At 35.3% G+C, this 17,626-nt stretch overlaps 1 protein-coding gene across 3 annotated transcripts in view; it reads right to left on the bottom strand.

The window, feature by feature from the left end:
• Adad1 (adenosine deaminase domain containing 1) overlaps window positions 1–17,626 on the bottom strand; it is a 54,366-nt gene that overhangs the window by 18,854 nt on the left and 17,886 nt on the right. For all 3 annotated transcript variants that reach the window (XM_087193261.1, XM_004854994.4, XM_021236458.2), the window contains exons 6-9: window positions 8,754–8,879; window positions 4,311–4,434; window positions 2,314–2,484; window positions 1,146–1,375 (exon numbers count right to left, since the gene is read on the bottom strand). In XM_087193261.1, the coding sequence (XP_087049387.1) occupies window positions 1,146–1,375; window positions 2,314–2,484; window positions 4,311–4,434; window positions 8,754–8,879 (651 nt within the window). The remainder of the gene's footprint in view (window positions 1–1,145; window positions 1,376–2,313; window positions 2,485–4,310; window positions 4,435–8,753; window positions 8,880–17,626) is intronic.

Here is a 17,626-nt window from a genome sequence, read left to right as displayed (position 1 = left end):
GGTTCTTCGTTAATAATAGCATTTGGAAAAAGCAAAGAAGGAAACAGTCACTTTTGAGGGTGTATTATAAAATATTTAAAAAGACACAAAAACTGAAAATAAAAAAGAATACAGAAAAACATATACATCAAATACTTATACTTCCATAGGCAAAACTTAACTATTAATGTAAATAAAAACAAAAAAGCTAATAAGGTATGTTTCTACAGAAGTCAAATGTGTGCATGGGGTACTAGGATGGGAGGGAGATTCTTCATTGAATATGCCCTTTTGAGTCTTCTGAATTATGATTCAAGTAATATATTTCCCATACAAATAAAATTAGCATAACATCAGAAAAATAAATAATAACTATTTTCCTTTTTATAATACCTTGCATGTACATGGAACAGGAAAAATAATACCAATAAGAGAAATCCCCGAGATTGAACTAATAAAATACAGAACAAAGCAAAATAAACAAAAAAATCCAGAATAGCACTAAAAACAAAAATATTACCCAAATAGGGATCTAAAGGTTGTCAAGGGATTCATTTCAAAATTAACAATAAGCAAAAAAAGCCAAGTGACAGTAGTAAATTATTTCAACAAGGCCATGTGAAAATTATAGAAATGAGCCCCAAACTGTTAATGAGATGACATCTAGAATACCATCTAAATATAAATCCAGCTTTCTGAAATATCCCCTCTGTCAAAAAAAGACATAAATTAATAATTTATGTATTTATTTTGCATTCTAGTTACCTCTTACTCATTGGGCCAATTAAAAGGAAAAAATTAAGAAAAGAACCAAAATAGACATTTAATACTTTCCATGCTTCAAAGAGGAGTAAATACAATACAGTATAAACTTTTAGATTTAAGAAGTTGAAGGAAGCATCTTCACCCCAAAGAAAGGGACGGGGGAATAGATACCATGTAAACAGAAGTTCAAGATAGAATACACCTAATTAAGTTGAAATATTAATTCTTCACCCTTTGGTAAAATGGCAAAAGTTTTATCATACTAAGTGTGAAATAAAAAGCTCAACCAAAAAGTGGATTTGTATTTTATCCTCAAAGTTCCATGTATGCAAAAACCAATTTTAAACTGATAATATGAGAATTTATTGAAAGGGGCCAAGAAGTACTGAAATCCCACTTACCAACAAGTATATTGTTGATATAAACTGGCTGTATAAAGTGACTCAGCAATGCTCCCTGTACACCAAGAACTTCCCATCTTGTCAACTTGTCACTTGCAGACATACTGTTTACTTTATTAACAACGGTTGAGGGACAGTAAACAGGAAGATAAATTTTGCCTCCAACAGCCACATGCAGACTCAGTTCTTCATTGGCTTCAAATGCAGATACAGAATTTGGATTAAGATGCCTAGGGAAAGAAAAAATGGAACTTCTTCTTTTAAAAAATATAATCGACAACACATGTACCCACTATTGTCCTCTACCATGTTTAATTTCATAGTACAGTATACATTTAATTCCAGTTAACAGAAACAGATGCAAATACAAAGCAACATAGGATGGACTATTTCAAACATTAACATAAAACAGAAAGCAGTCATATTTACAACTCCATCACAGATAATTTCAGTATTTTACCACTGTTTATTTCTCTTAAAAATAAAATGAAAAACTCATTTTGTCCTTATTATAACTTGTAAATTATTTCCCTCCTCTGTGTGAAAATTTTTAAAACTACAAAATGATGAAATGGAAAAAAGACAAAAACCAGCAGTTTTTATTTAATATTCACCCCCCCAAAAATGTTAAAATAATAAAAACCAAAATTATTTTTCTTGAAAATTTTCTTTAGGAAATATGTCTATTTTTGAAAGTATTATTAGAAAAATTTTAATCAAAATAGTACCCATGGTTCTCTCTAAAAGGTCAGACTTGAAGTGAATTTTACTTTCTTCTTTGTGTATTTACTTATTTGTATTGTTTAAATTTTATACTACATGATACTACTTATTCTTCTAAACAATGAAGTTTTGGTCATAAATATGAACAGTGCATACAGCAATGCTTCCATAAAGTTTGTGAAATCTTAAAAGTAGAAAGAAGATTTACAATAGCATAGAAAAGAAAGTGGTATAATACATGGGATTTTTAAGAAGTAGTCATGGATCACATTGAGTGGAGTGCAAGGGGAAAGGATTTGTGGTGCCCTACATGCTATGAACAACAACTCACAGCTGAAGGGGGAATTTGGATATATATACATTTTTTGTTCTATTTGCTATATGGATTCAGAATATATGCAAAGATCAACCTGTTGCCTTTAAAAATAGCTTCCATAATACTTACAACTGTGACTTAATCTGGGCTGATCCTTTAGGCAACTGGTTCATATAGAGGTAAATGTTGATGTCTTGTTTCAGAGTAAGAAGATCAGAAGCTGGTTCTGTACAAAATATTGATTTTTCCATCATGATAGGATTTTTGCTATAGAAGAGTAGAAGCTGTCTATAAAAGTACCTAAAATAAATGTTATAATAAAACATATTAAAATGCATCTTAATGGGCATGACATCCATGTGTCATGAGCAATGTCTATGTCTATGTAAAAAATTTTGATATTGATGAGAACTTATAAAATAATATAGGCTTATTTAATGAATAATCAAATCTTTCAAGAAGACCTCAACTAGAGGCCAGTCTCCCCTTAAGATCAGCCTTAAGACACCACTGCTTGACTACTACTCCACTTTTATTTCGTATTTAAGTCTTTAACTATCATACCCTACCAAAAGACCCATTTCTCTACTGGCTCATCCCTTCTTCCTCAGGTAGTTGTACTCCCAGCCTCCCAGGTGCAAAGCCAGCTTTTCCCTTAATTTTATGCCTCCTCCCCATCCAAGCAAACAAATTGCCAGTAATACATCAACAATAATGCCATCATCATCAAGAGTGGCTCCTGTTTCTTAGTGGTTTTAAAGAAAAAAAAAATGAAGTGCATGGAAGCAATGTAATAAACACAAACTGTATTAAGAAGTGAAGCAGATCTGCTGAAAGACTACAACTAATCAATTCAGGGACAAACATTGCTTTGCTCATTTAAAGAAAACATGACTAAGATTCATTCTATTCACTCTCATCAACAAAAATATGTAATAAAAAATTAAATATCAATATATAAATGTGTCAAACAGTGGAAGAAATAAATATAAAGGAGGTAGCTTTAAAGAGGTCAAATAATTCTATTAGTACCAAGGAGGATGGGAAGAAAATGAATTGTAGTATACGTACAGACTACTCCAATAACTTTTTTTTTAGATTTTAGGATTCTTTCCTTATTATTAGAGATCAGGTAAAATGTCAAAATCTGTTTTTAGGGCTGGAGATTTAGCTCAGTGGTTCTGGCGCCTGCCTCGCAAGCACAAGATCCCGAGTTCGATCCCCAGTACCAAAAAAAAAAATAAAATCTGTTTTTAAATGCTCCAACAAAGAAAACATTAACAACAAAAAGTGGCAATACAGAGATTAAACAAAAAGAATAGAGTAGTGATAATCACTGAAGCTGGATGATGAAATTTATTATCCTATTCCCAGTTGCATTTGAAAATTTCCATAAGAAGTATGATTAAAAGTAAGCTCAATGGCTTAACAGAAACAAAAGCAAGTGGATATTGTAGAAGATAACATTCACTTCCCACAGTTTATATTTTCATAAGGAGGGACTGTCAAAGACTGCCAAAGAGTAACATTCCTATTTTTTTCTCTTAACTGCTACTAATTCTTCTTGCAAAAAGCAGAGTGATAGATGAGTTTGGAGAAAGTAACTAGGCATGCTTACCTCAGCCCTTTTTTTTTTCTCTTTAATATCTGTCAGACTGAAGAATATCTTATTGACACTCTGCTGTATGACAAACCATACCCATGGACATCACAAATGGAAACGTCAGTTTCTAATGCTGTCTTTAAATAATTATATCTAATTCAGAGGTGAAAAATGATCAAGCTTACTTGGTGCAAATCTAAAGCTACATTTTCCAATAACTTCAGCCAGTAAAAAAAAAAAAAAGATGGTCTCTCTATCTTGAATAAAACTGTAAGACTCTTAGAACTTAGTTTATAAGCACTTAATAATGGAAGGTGTTAATATTGACACACTAGACACTTAAGTTACTACAATGTTTCCAAAGGTAACATGAAAATAATTGGATGAACTGGATGAATAAGAGACTGTCATAACCTTGGTTCAAGGAACAGTAAAATTCTATTTATAAATAAAACCATTCATATGTGGACTTTGGACTGGAAGCATTACTTTTTGATGGCATTAAACGGACTTGTTACCTTACCTAAGGAGAGATCTTCTTGCTGTAACAACACCATGAGTGTCATGTAACACTCTTCCATATGGCTTGATACACTGGTTGCAATTGTATTCACCTGTGCCTACAGCTACAACTTCATGATGTCCAGCTGGAAAAAAAAAAAAAGAGGTAAGCAGTAGCAAGCTATTGTAACCTTCTTTCTTATATTCTAATCCCACTATCCCATCATTTTTAATTGGGTAACATGTATTGACCAAAGAGATGGATATATAATTCCACAATTTCAAATAAGATTATTTCAAGAACCAAATTTTAAAAAGTAGTATCTCGGGTTGGGGATTTAGCTCAGTGGTTCCGCCACCTGCCCCACAAGCACAGGGACCTGAGTTCGATTCTCAGTACCAAAAAAAAGTAGTATCTCAATTAGAAAGGCAAGCTGTCTTTTACACTGGTGCTTTATTTAATTTTTAGCACAATCAAGAGAATCACCATATATCCTTGGCTTTTAAATACACAACTATTTCTTACACATTTAGATTTATCTGACCTTCTAAGAGATTTCATTAAGACATGGACTCATGAGAAACAGAAAAAAGACTAAACAGCTGGGAGTGGTGGTGTACACCTTTAATCCCAATATGTGGGAAGCTGAGGCAGGAGGATTGCTGTGAGTCAGAGGCCAGAAAGGGATATATAGTGAGTTCAAGAGAACCCTAAACTACATAGGGAGAACCTGTCTCAAAAAGCAAAAACAAAGAAAAAACACTAAATAAACAATACACGCTTCTAAGTGCTTTGAAAAAAACAATTATGAAGATGAGAAGAATGCAAACAGGTTACTTCATGCACATTAGTTTCAGAATTTTTTCCTAATTAGCTGAAAGTCTCAGTGTGAAGAATAAGCAGTGTTAAGAATTTAGCTGCAATGTGAAGAGTGAGCAGCATGAGAAGGGAAAAGGTGTTCCAAGTAAAAAGAAACAGCATAAGCAGAGAAGAGAAACCAGTATAACTGCTCCAGTAAGTGGAATGAAAGAAATGTTTTCAGATAAGGTTAAAGAATATGTACATTCTACTATGCTCTAATATATAATCTAATATATAATTATATATAATAATATAACGTGATTATATATTAATACACAGAGAGAGAGAGAGAGAGAGAGAGAGAGAAAGAGGAGTTTGTGGATTTTTACCGAGCACTACAGGAAAACTACCATAGGTAAGGGAGAAAAAACAATCTGGCATTATATTTCATGATCAGTCCTTTCTTTATAGCAAAGAAAAATTACTACGAAATGAAAAAATAAGCAATAGAATGGGAGACATTCATCTGCAAACCCTGTATCTAATAAGAGTTTAATATCCAACAACTTACTACTGTAAGAAAGATTAAAAGTTGGCAAAGGGTATATAAAAAGATGTTCACCATCACTCATCATTAGACAACTGTAAATCAAAACCACACTACAGTATTCTCACATTTGTTATAAGATGCTATCATTAAAAGGTCAAAAGATAAGTTTTCACAAGGTTGTGTATAACAGGTACCTTTATGGATTCTTGGGAAAAAAGTAAATTGTGATAGTCATTATGGATAACAGTATGGAGATTTTTCAAGAAAATAAAAATAGAACTGCAATCACATTTCTGGGTATACACACAGGGAAATGAAACTAAGATCCTGAAGAGATATCTGAAATCATGTTCACTGCTGCATTATTCACAAAAGCCAAACAACAGAAACCTGTGTTTGTCAATAGATGAATGGACAAGAAACTGCAATATATCCATGGTGGGCCATATCTATATTCCCAGCTACTCAAGAGGTGGAGGCAGGAGGATTACAAGTTTGAGCCTAGCCTGTGAAAATTAATGATGCAGTAAGACTATCTCAAAATAAAAAATAAAGTAAGGCCTAAGGATGTAGCTCACTGTGAAGGCCCTGGGTTTAATCTCCAGTACCACAAAACACACACACACACACACACACATATGTATTATATACACTGATATTTATATATACTGATATATCAGTATATATATATATATCCATTTATATATGCACTCGCACATATATATTCACAAATATCTCACTTTAAATATACTCATATAATAGAGATACTCCTCAGACTTTAAAAAGGAAATCTTGCCATTTGCAACATGGATAAACATGAATGATGATATGCTAAATGAAATAAGACAAACATAAAATGACAAATATTGCATGACCTTATATGCAGAATAGATAAAGATCAAGTATAGATTAAAAGAGGGGTTACTAGTGGTTAGGAAGTGGGAAAAATGGAGAGAAGTGGTTAAAGGGTTTAAACTTGCAGTTATATGAGTAAGTTCTCAAGACCTGATGTATAGCATGGTGAATAAAGTTAAAAATAATATACTGTATCTTAAAATTTATGGCCAATATCATGGAAGGAGCAGGGTGGAGGGCAAGTAAACCAGGAGAGTACTGGTGTGATATAAAGAGGTGTAGTAAAACTTTTATTTTTCTGGAAACTTGAGTAAATAGAGAACAAAATTCTCACTGGATTTTATACCATGCAGACAGTGGGTAGTACTGAGAAGAGTGGTTTCCAAGAAGTAGAAGAAAAAAACAACTAAATTGGAGTAAAGAGTAGATGCTGTAAACAATTTCTTCATGAAGGTTGATCACTAAATCAAGTACACAACAACTACTGATTTATGCTGGAGGGTGCCAAGAGTTTAAAGGAAGTTTGCTTTTATTTGTAAGACAGAAGTTTAGGAAGCCAGGCTTTATGGGCTACTGGAAAGATGACAGCAAATATACATTATTCAAGGAATCTGAGCACAGATTCTGCTTTCATCCCTATGATAGGGATATGGTCCTGAGAACACTGACTCTAACTCAATAACCTCTTCTTATGTGGAATGATACTATGTCATTGTAAATTCTGGAATGAAATAGTGATGTAAGCTCTGAGTTTTAAGGGGAAATATTACAGCAAGAATGCAGCATTCTCAACTGTTATTTGATCTGCAATGCTTCAGTGGGACGGTTAAGTTTAATAATACAGGGCAAAGAGGAGATAATCAAAAGAAGAAATTCATCAGGATGTGAGAGGGAAGTGAATTTGAACTTAAGTGAAAGAATTAAGTAATTAAGGAAGGGAGATCCTTGCTCTACTGTTACAGTACAGAAGGATACAAATGCAGGAAAATACATAGATTTGCTGGTGCGGGAGAGAAGGGCACTTAGATTTCACACCTTCTTACAGATGGAATTAAAAATGATGAATTAAGGTAGTAAAAGCTAATAATATTCTTTAAATACATATTGATTGTGTGTTACTCCAGGAATGTTCACAATTTCATTCAAGGGTTCCCAACCCACATTCATGCTCCCAATTTCTAAAACCACATGTATTATTCTTAGTCATAGTCTTTTCCACCTAACTTCAAATCCACTTGAAGAATCCCTATGTGTATACAAATGCTACTCAATATAAACTTTAAATGATGCTATTACTTTACTCATCTCTTTTATCTATCATTCATTCTCACCTTCATTTTATCATATCAATTTTTTAAAAATATAATTTATTTCCTTTCTGCTCATGTCCATCTAAAGTCTATAAACAGTCCATCAAAGCCACCTAAATGATGATTTTTTAATTTGGTTTCAAGTCCTATAATCTCTTTCTCTCAATTGTTACTTAAAAATTAACTTACCTTAATCACTGCAAACATAATTTATTAAACTTTTACTAAACTCCAAGTACTTTGCTAATTACTTTATCACATTTAATTCTAGAAATCCCATTACATAAGGGATATTGTTTCTATTATCTGTAGTTTTAAAAATGGAGAAGAAAATTGAAGCACAGACAAACTGAGTTTATAAATAGCCCAACATAATTTAAGCTGCAGAGCTGTCTGATGCTCATGTTCCAATAATTACAGTGCATTGCCATCCCTGTCTGAAACCTTTCATAGATTATCATCAATCTTACTAAACCTAAGTTTTGACTGGCTGATGAGGCACTTAATAATGTGTTACCATCTTATCAATCTAACTGTATTTTTATTGCTCCTGCAAATATATTACTGTGTACTAGTAATAAATTCATTTCCTCATTGTCCCAAAATTAGTTTTCCACTATTTCTCTTTTCTTATGCCTTCTTCTCTCCAAAAATGTTTTCCTTTCCTCTATGCACCAAAGCTTTATCAACACTTAAAATTTCAGCTTAAGTCTCATCTGTTTCAGAAGATTTAAACCCTATTATTTTTCTACTATCTGTGAATTTTTATGCATTTTTGCATTAAATAAAAGTGTTTCGTTTTCATCATCTGCTAGAAAAAAATCATTTCAAATCAGTATATCATTGTCAACAAAGGCAAAGATAGTTAACAAAAATATTACTATACTGTAGTTCAGATCATTAAGATACTAGTTTTTGTATAAACACATCCCAAATATTTGGACTTACCTCTTTCAACAATGAAAGCAGCCAATGAATTGGTACATTTCAGATATTGTGAGTGACTGGAAATTAGGTGACTAAATGTTTCTTTAACAATCTGTGAGATCTTAGAATATTGGGCATGTCTCCAATCTAGAAAAAAAAATTTAAAAGGCAATATGAATTTGAGGAACACTGTGATTTTTTTCTAGTGAGTCTTATTATTAAAAACTTACAATAAAAGTAATGATTTATAGGGAAATCAAGACAATTTCTAAATTATGTCATGAATGAAATTTTAAAGTATTCAATTTTAAAGTATTTGCATAAAAGAATACAAGCTATTGGGCTTTTTGATAACATATTAAAAGGTATGCCAATATTATACACTATTGCTAGAGGACTACTGATTTACATTTGTGGAGTTTAGTCCGACAAGATACACAAAACTCATGAGACAAAAGATAATTCTTTGTTGTATATATTGTCCCACACATTGCAAGATGATCAACATCTCAATGAATGGCAGTAATTTCCCCAATCATTGTCACAATCAAAATACACTCCATTAATATCTGACCCACTGAAAAGCTCTGCAAACTACTAAGCATTTAGACTCTTCAAATAGTCTCAGGTGACCTAGAATAGCTAAAGCAATTCTTTTTCTTTTTTTTTTTGTTAAATTCCTTTATTGGTACATTTTAGGTATACAATACAATTACATTTCTCATTGGGAACTTGTACCTTTACATGATGCATCTTGGTTCTTATTTCTTCCCCATTCCTGGGCCTCCCTTCACCCGCTCCACCCTTCCCTATTTACAAAGATTTTATTTCCATTTTTCCCATTTCTCATCATTTTTCCTTTCCCTTCTTTCCTTTCTCCTGCCCCTCCCACTACCCCTACCCTTTGGAAGTTTTCTTCCTATTTTGCATTATCGATTATTCATTCTAATCATTGGTACATTTTAGGTATACAATATAATGATATTCATCATTGGAAATTTGCACCTTAACATAATCTCTCTTGGTTCTTATTTTTCACTCTTGTCCAGCCCTCCCTTCAACCCCTCCAGTCCTCCCTATTTACAAAGATTTTGTTCCTATTTTTCCATTTTCTCATATTAATCCCATTCCCTTCTATCTTTTCCCCTACCCCTCCCACTTCCTTCCCCTTTGCCCCATTTCTTCCTATTTCACATTACCTATTACACATTTTAGTCCTTATTTACACTTTCAGTTTCTCAAACCAGAGAAACTATTTGGTATTTATACATGTGTGTCCTATTTATTTCACTTAAGAGTATCGCCTCAATGTGCATCCACTTAGCTATAAATGTCTCTAATTTCTCATTTTTTATGGCTGAGTAGTACTCCATTTTATTAAAAAACCACATTTTCTTTATCCAGTCTCCAGTTGATGGGCATTTGGGCTGTTTCCAAGTTTTACCTATCACAAACTGTGCTGATATGAACATGGGTGCACATATATCACTGTGGTATGATTCTTTTAATTCTTTGGGGAAGATTCCCAGCAGTGGAATAGCGGGATCAAATGGGACTTCCAGTCCTAGTTCTCTGAGGTATCTCCATACTGATTTCCACAGTGGTTGCACCAGTCTACACTCCCACCAGCAGTGGAGCAGGGTTCCTCTTTCCCCACAGCCCTGCCAGCATTTGTTATTGGTTGATTTCATGATAGCAGCTATTCTTTCCAGAGTGAGGTGGAATCTCAGTGTTGTTTTCATTTGCATCTCTGGAATGACCAGTGATGTTGAACATTTTTTCATGTATTTACTCGCTATTTCTACTTCTTTGTCTGAGAAATGTCTGTTCAATTCAGATGCCCTTTTTGGATTGGGTCTGTAAATTTGGGAGGTCTGATCTTTTTAAGTTCTTTGTAGATTCGAGGTAGAAGACCTTTGTCTGAGGAAGAGCAGGTGAAGATTTTTTCCCACATTGTGGGTTGTCTCTTCACACTGCTGGTGGTTTCTCTTGCTGTGCAGAAGCCTTTTAATAAGAAGAGATTCCACTTGTTGATTGTTTGTGCTAGTTCATGGGCAACTGAGGTTTTGCTCATAAAATCTTTTCCTACACCGGTAGCTTCAAGAGTTCTACCTAACCACTGTTCTAACTGGTTCAGAGCTTCTATTTTAATATTTAGATCTTTAATCCATTTCAATTTTAGTTTAGTGCATGGTGAGAGATATAGATCTAGTTTTAATCTTTGGCAAGTTGAAACCCAATTTTTCCAGCACCATTTCTTAAAGAGGCTATCTTTCCTCCAGTGAGGGTGTTTGGCTCCTCCAGGCTGAGTGTGCCTGGAGTTGTTTCTGCATCTTCTAATCTGTTCCACTGGTCCTCAGATCTGTTTCTTTCAAAGTACCATGCTGTTTTTAATCACAGTAGCTTTGTAACATAGTTGCAGATTGGGGACTGTGATACCCCCTGCCATGTCTCTGTTACCTAGAATTGCTTTTGCTATTCTGGGTCTCTTCTTGTTCCAAATGAATTTTTGGATTGTTTTCTCAAGGTCCATGAAGTATGCTGCTGGGATCTCAATTGGAATTGCATTAAATCTATATAGTAGTTTTGGAAGTATGGCCATTTTCACTATATTAATCCTTCCTACCCAGAAGCAGGGGATGTCTGTTCATTTTCTGATATCATCTTCAATCTCTCTTTTCAGAGTGCCATAGTTTTCAGAGAAGAGGTCTTTGATTTCTTTCTTTAGGATGATTCCTAGGTATTTCAGTTTTTTGGATGCTATTGTGAAAGGAATTATTTGCCCTATTTCTCTCTCAGTGAATCTGTCATTCGTGTAGAGGAAAGCTACTGATTTTTGTGTGTTGACCTTGTAATCAGCTACTTGACTGAATTGGTTATTAAGTCTAGAAGACTTTTGGTGGAGTTCTTGGGACCTTCTATATAGAGTATCATGTCATCTGCAAATAATGACAATTTGAATTCTTCATTTCCTATCTTTATTCCTTTTATTTCTTTCTCTTGTCTAATTCCCGTGGCTAATGTTTTCAGAACTATATTGAACAAGAGTGGTGATAGTGGACATCTTGTCAAGTTCCTGATTTTAGAGTGAAGGATTTCAGTTTTTGACCATTTAGTATGATATTGGCTCTTGGTTTTTCATAGATGGCTTCTATCAGTTTGAGGTAGAGACCATCTATTCCAATTTTTGTATGGTTTTTATCATAAATGCATGTTGGATTTTGTCAAATGCTTTTTCTGCATCTATGGAGATAATCATATGGGTTTGTCCTTGGCTCTATTGATATAGTGTATTACATTGATTTATTTGCCTATGTTGAACCATCCCTGCATCCCTGGGATGAATCCCACTTGATCAGGGTGTATGATCTTCTTGATGATCTTCTGCATTCTATTTGCCCGTATCTTATTAAGGACTTTTGTATCTATGTTCATTAGTGAGACTGGCCTCTAATTCTCCTTTTCGGTTGGGTCTTTCTCTGCTTTGGGGATCAAGGTGATGCTTGCTTCCAGGAATGAATTTGGGAGTATTGCTTCCCTTTCAATTTCATGGAAGAGTTTAAACAGCAGTGGCAGTAGTTCCTCTCTAAATGTCTTGTAGAATTCAGCAGTGAAGCCATCAGGGCCTGGGCTTTTCTTAGTTGATAAGTTTTTAATTATGTTTTCAATTTCATTGGTTGATATTGGGTTGTTTAGAATTTTTAGGTTTTCTTCGTTCAACTTTGGTAATTCATATGTATCCAGGAATCTGTCCATTTTTTCTGTGTTTTCCATCTTATTGGCATATAGGTTCTGGAAATAGGTATTGATGATCCTCTGGATTTCTGCTGGTCTGTCCTAATTTCATCCTTTTCATTCCTAATTACATGGATTTGGGCCTTTTCTTTCCTTTTTCTGACAAGGTTGGCTAAGGGTTTGTCAATTTTTTTGATTATTTCGAAGAACCAACTCTTGGCTTCATTGATTTTTTGTATCGTTCTCTTAGTCTCCATTGTATTGATTTTTCCTCTGATCTGTATAATTTCCTCCCTTGTATGAGCATTGGGGTTGTCCTGCTCTTTTTTTTCTAGAAGCTCCAGGTTCTGCATCAGGTTTTCTAGTTGGGCTTATTCTGTTTTCCTAATATGCGTATTCACTGCTATGAATTTCCCTCGTAAGATTGCTTTCATTGTGTCCCATAGATTCTGATATGTTGTATTGCCATTGTCATTTAATTGAAGGAACTGTCTGATTTCTTCTTTAATTTCCTCTGTGACCCATTGGTTATTTAGAAGTGTGTTGTTCAATTTCCTCGTGTTTATGAAATTCTTGCAGCTTGTTTTCCTATGGATCTCCAATTTCATCGCACTATGGTCTGATAATATACAGGGGATAACTTCCATTCCTTTGCACTTACTTAAACATGTTCTATGTGTGAGTATGTGGTCTATTTTGGAGAATGACCCATGTGCAGCTGAGAAGAATGTGTATTCTGATTTTGTGGGGTGGAAGACTCTGTAAACATCTGTTAAGTTCATTTGTTCAAGAGTTCGGTTGAGTTCTAGTATTTCATTACCTATTTTTAGTCTAGTTGATCTATCCATTTGTGACAGTGGGTGTTGAGGTCCCCCACTACAATTGTATTAGTGCGTATATGACTTTTCATGTCCGTTAGTATTTGTTTTATATAGTTGGGTGCACTAGTGTTTGGTGCATAGATATTTATGATTGTCATCTCTTCCTCTTGGATTCTTCCCTTTACAAGGATGTAGTGTCCTTCTTCATCGCTCTTAATCAGTGTTGGTTTGAAATCTACTTGATCTGCAAAGAGGGTAGCTACTCCTGCTTTTTTTCGGGTTCCTGTCACACAGAGTATTGTTTTCCATCCTTTAACTTTCAGTCTATGAGTTTCCTTTTGAATTAAGTGTGTTTCTTGTATGCAGCATATTGTTGGATTTTGCTTCTTGACCCATTCTGCCATTCTGCTTCTTTTGATTGGTGAATTGAGACCATTAACATTGATGGTTATAAATGAAATGTATTGACTTGTCATTGCCATGACTTTTTCTTTTTGTTGGGTTTTCCCCCTTTACATTTAATTTCTTGTCATGCCAGATGGGTTCATTCTGCTTTGCTTCCTGGGGTTGTGATCCTCAATGTCTGTTCCTAGGATATTGTGTAAAATTTTTTGGAGTGCTGGTTTGGTATTCACCAAGTTCCTAAAGTGCTCTTTGTCATGAAAGTATCTTATTTCTCCATCAATTTTCAAAGATAATTTTTCAGGGTACATCAATCTGGGTTGGAGGCTGTTTTCTTTTAGGGCTTGGAGTATGTCACTCCAAGCTCTTCTTACCTTGATGGTTTGTGTTGAGAAGTCTGCTGTGATTCTTCTGGTGGGCTTTCCTTTGTATGTGATTTGTTTCTTTTCTCTAAGTGTTTGTAGAACTTTGTTCTTCTGCTGAGTTTCTGGAATCTTAACAATTATATGCCTATGTGTAAATTTTTTTTGATCAAGGCTATTTGTAGTCCTATATGCCTCATTTATCTGTATGTCAAGTTCTTTTCCCCTGCTTGGGAAGTTTTCTGCCATTACTTCTGTGAAGATTTTTTTATGTCATCTGCACTCTCTCCTGTTTCTTCATTGAGCCCAGTCAGTCTTATGTTATTCTTCTTTGCCTTGTCTAGCAGCTGCTGGATTGATTTCTCATGTTCCCTTATAATTTTAAAGCAATTTTTCTTTTCCTGGTCATTAATTGCTATCTTATCTTCTATATCTGAAATTCTGTACTCACATTGGCTCATTCTGCTGTGTAGACTTTCAATGGAGTTTTTCATGTCCTGGAAATCTATTTGCATCTGTTTTATGGATTCCATTTGTTTCCTATGTTGGGATTCCATCATGTTCCTGAGCTCCTCTCTAGATTTATTAATCATGTCTTGCACTAGGAGCACAATTTCTCCTGTTATCTGAGAAATTATTTCTGATTTCATTTTTTCCAGATCCCCTTTTGTTGCCAGTTCAGTGGGTCCAGGTGGTTGAGTATCAGAGGGTTCCATCTCATTTCCCTTGGGATTGCTGTAGGTGATCTGGAAGTCTGGTTTTGAGACTTATTTACGTGTGTTCTCATTCTGACTGGGGGGGGGGGCTGCTATTGGCACCTGCGTGGATCACCTCCTCTGAGCTGGGAGAGGTGGGACAGGGGCCGGGAGTGGCAGTAGGGATGGTGGCCTGGAAGCCCCTTCCTCTAGGCCAGGAGTGGAGGGACAGAAGGTGGCCCCAAAGCCCTTTCCTCTGGGCTGGGAGCAGTGGGATGGATGGTGGCCTGGAAGGCCCTTCCTCTGGACCAGGAGCAGTGGGACGGTGGCTCAGAAGCCCCTCCCTCTGTGCTGGGAGTGGCAGATGGATGGCAGCCTGGAAGCCCCTTCCTCTGGGTCGGGAGTGGCAGGATGGATGGCGGGCCCAAAGCCCTCTCCTCTGGGCTGGGAGCAGCAGCAGGGCTGGTGGCCGGGATGCCCCTTCCTCTGGACCAGGAGAAGTGGGATGGCAGCTCAGAAGGCCCTACCTCTCAGCTAAAGCAATTCTAAGCAACAGAGATATGGCTGGGGGTATCACATTCCCCAACTTGAAACTATACTACAAAGCTACTGTGATAAAATCAGCATGGTACTGGCCAAGGAACTGATCTGAGGATCAGTGGACTAGATTAGAAGATGCAGAAACAACTCCAGACATGCTCAAGCCACCTCATCTTTGACAAAGGAGCCAACCACCATCACTGGCGGAAAGATAGCCTATTTAATAAATGGTGCTGGAAAAACTGGATTTCAACCTGGCAAAGATTGAAACTAGACCCATACCTATTACCATGCACTAAACTAAGATCAAAGTGGATTAAAGATATAAATATTAAAACAGAAACACTAAACTTGGTGGAAGATAAGTTAGGTTGAACTCTTGAAGACATTGGCATAGGAAAAGACTTCATGAACAAAACCTCAGCAGCATAGGAAGTAGCAGAAAGAATCAACAACTGGGATCTCATCTTATTAAAAAGCTTCTGCACTGTAAAAGAAACCACCAACAGAGCTAACAGACAACCTACAATATGGGAAAAAAATTTTAGCAGCTGTACCTCAGACAAAGGACTACTATCTAGAATATATAAAGAATTGAAAAAAATCAGACCCCCCAAATTCAAAGACTGAATTCAAAAATGGGCATCTGAAATGAACAGACATTTCTCAGACAAAGAAGTAAAAGCAGAAAACAAATATATGAAAAAATGTTCAACATCACTCTTCATTCGAGAGATGCAGATGAAAACAACACTGAGATTCCACCTCACTCCAGAAAGAATGGCTGCTATCAAGAAATCAACAAATAACAAATGCTGGCAGGGTTGTGGGGAGAAAGGAACCCTTTTCTATTGTTGGTGGGAGTGCAGACTGGTACAACCACTGTGGAAGTTAGTATGGAGATACCTCAAAGAACTAGGACTAGAGGTCCCATTTAACCCAGCTATTTCCCTGCTGGGTATCTTCCCAAAAGAATTAAAAGAATCATACCACAGCGATATATGTGCACTCTTGTTCATAGCAGCACAGTTTGTAATAGCTAAAGCTTGGAAGCAGCCCAAGTGCCTATCAACTGGAAACTGGATAAAGAAAATGTGGGGTTTTTTTATAAAATGGAGTACTACTCAGCCAGAAAGAACGAAAGACTAGAGTCATTTATAGCTAAATGGATGCGTATTGAGGCCATACTCTTAAGTGAAATAAATAGGACACACACGTGTAAATACCGACTAGTTTCTCTCGTGTGAGAAACTGATAGTATAAACAAGGGTTAAAATGATTAAAATGAATAATTGATAACTTGAAATAGGAAAAAAGGTCCAAAGATGAAGGAGTGAAGGGAGGGGAAGGGGAAAGGAAAAGAGGGAAAGGAAAAACTATGAGAAAAGAAAAAAAATGGAAATGAAATCTATGTAAATAGGGAAGGGCGGAGGGGGTGAAGGGTGCACATGTAATGGGGAAAAAAATAAGAACCAAGATATATCATGTACAGTACAAACACTCAATGATAAATGTAAATGAACTGCATACCTAAAATGTACCAAGAAAAGAACAACAAAAAAACAAACAAAAAACAAACAAATAGTCTCATGTTCACTCTTAAAAACTCCTTAACTATGAAAGAGCTTTAAAATAGTTGGAAATAACTAGGATTACCAGAGAATAATATATGTTATGGTTTGTAGGGACTTTTGGAATGTCACTGAATCATGGGGTCTAGTCAGGAAGTGGTGGGTTACTGGCAGCAGGCTCTCATGTAGTACACATATTTGAAATGTGTAATTATAATTTTGACAGAAATTCTTTTTTTTTTTTTTTTTTTTTTTGGTACCTGGGATTGAACTCTGGACCTTGCGCTTGTGAGGTAGGCACCGTAGAAATTCTTTTTACTTGCTTAATAATCATAATCTAAAAGTCACACGAATGCTAAAAATACAAAATTAGCAGTCTCAAGTAACATTCTGCTCATTGGATATAACTTATTTCAGCCCTTTAACATGTTCATGTTTATATTAAACTTGCACTTTCTTAATATTAATACTCTATTTGTGGCAAAATAGGTAAAGTAATATTATGAAAAAAGGTCAAGGGTAGGGTATGTAGCTCAGTGGCACAGTGCTGGCCTTGCAAGTGCAAAGTCCTGAGTTCTATCCCCAGTGACAAAAAAAAAAAAGTAAAAAATTAATCACAAAATGAAGCTCTGAGAGAAAGCAGAATAAATTAATGCCTGTTTATTACCAGAATTCATGGTATAGGAGAGGTACTGTAGCTTTCATTAGTGTTTTACTTTTTTAAATTTAACTATTCCTGTTTTAATAAAATGAAGAATACATTCACAA

This window comes from Heterocephalus glaber, unplaced genomic scaffold, assembly GCF_053883595.1.
Source record: "Heterocephalus glaber isolate CG9 unplaced genomic scaffold, H.glaber_assembly_v1.0 deba00001586, whole genome shotgun sequence".
Lineage (NCBI taxonomy): Eukaryota > Metazoa > Chordata > Mammalia > Rodentia > Bathyergidae > Heterocephalus > Heterocephalus glaber.
The sequence above is the reverse complement of the archived record's forward strand: the minus strand, read 5'-3'. Positions and strand labels throughout refer to the sequence as shown.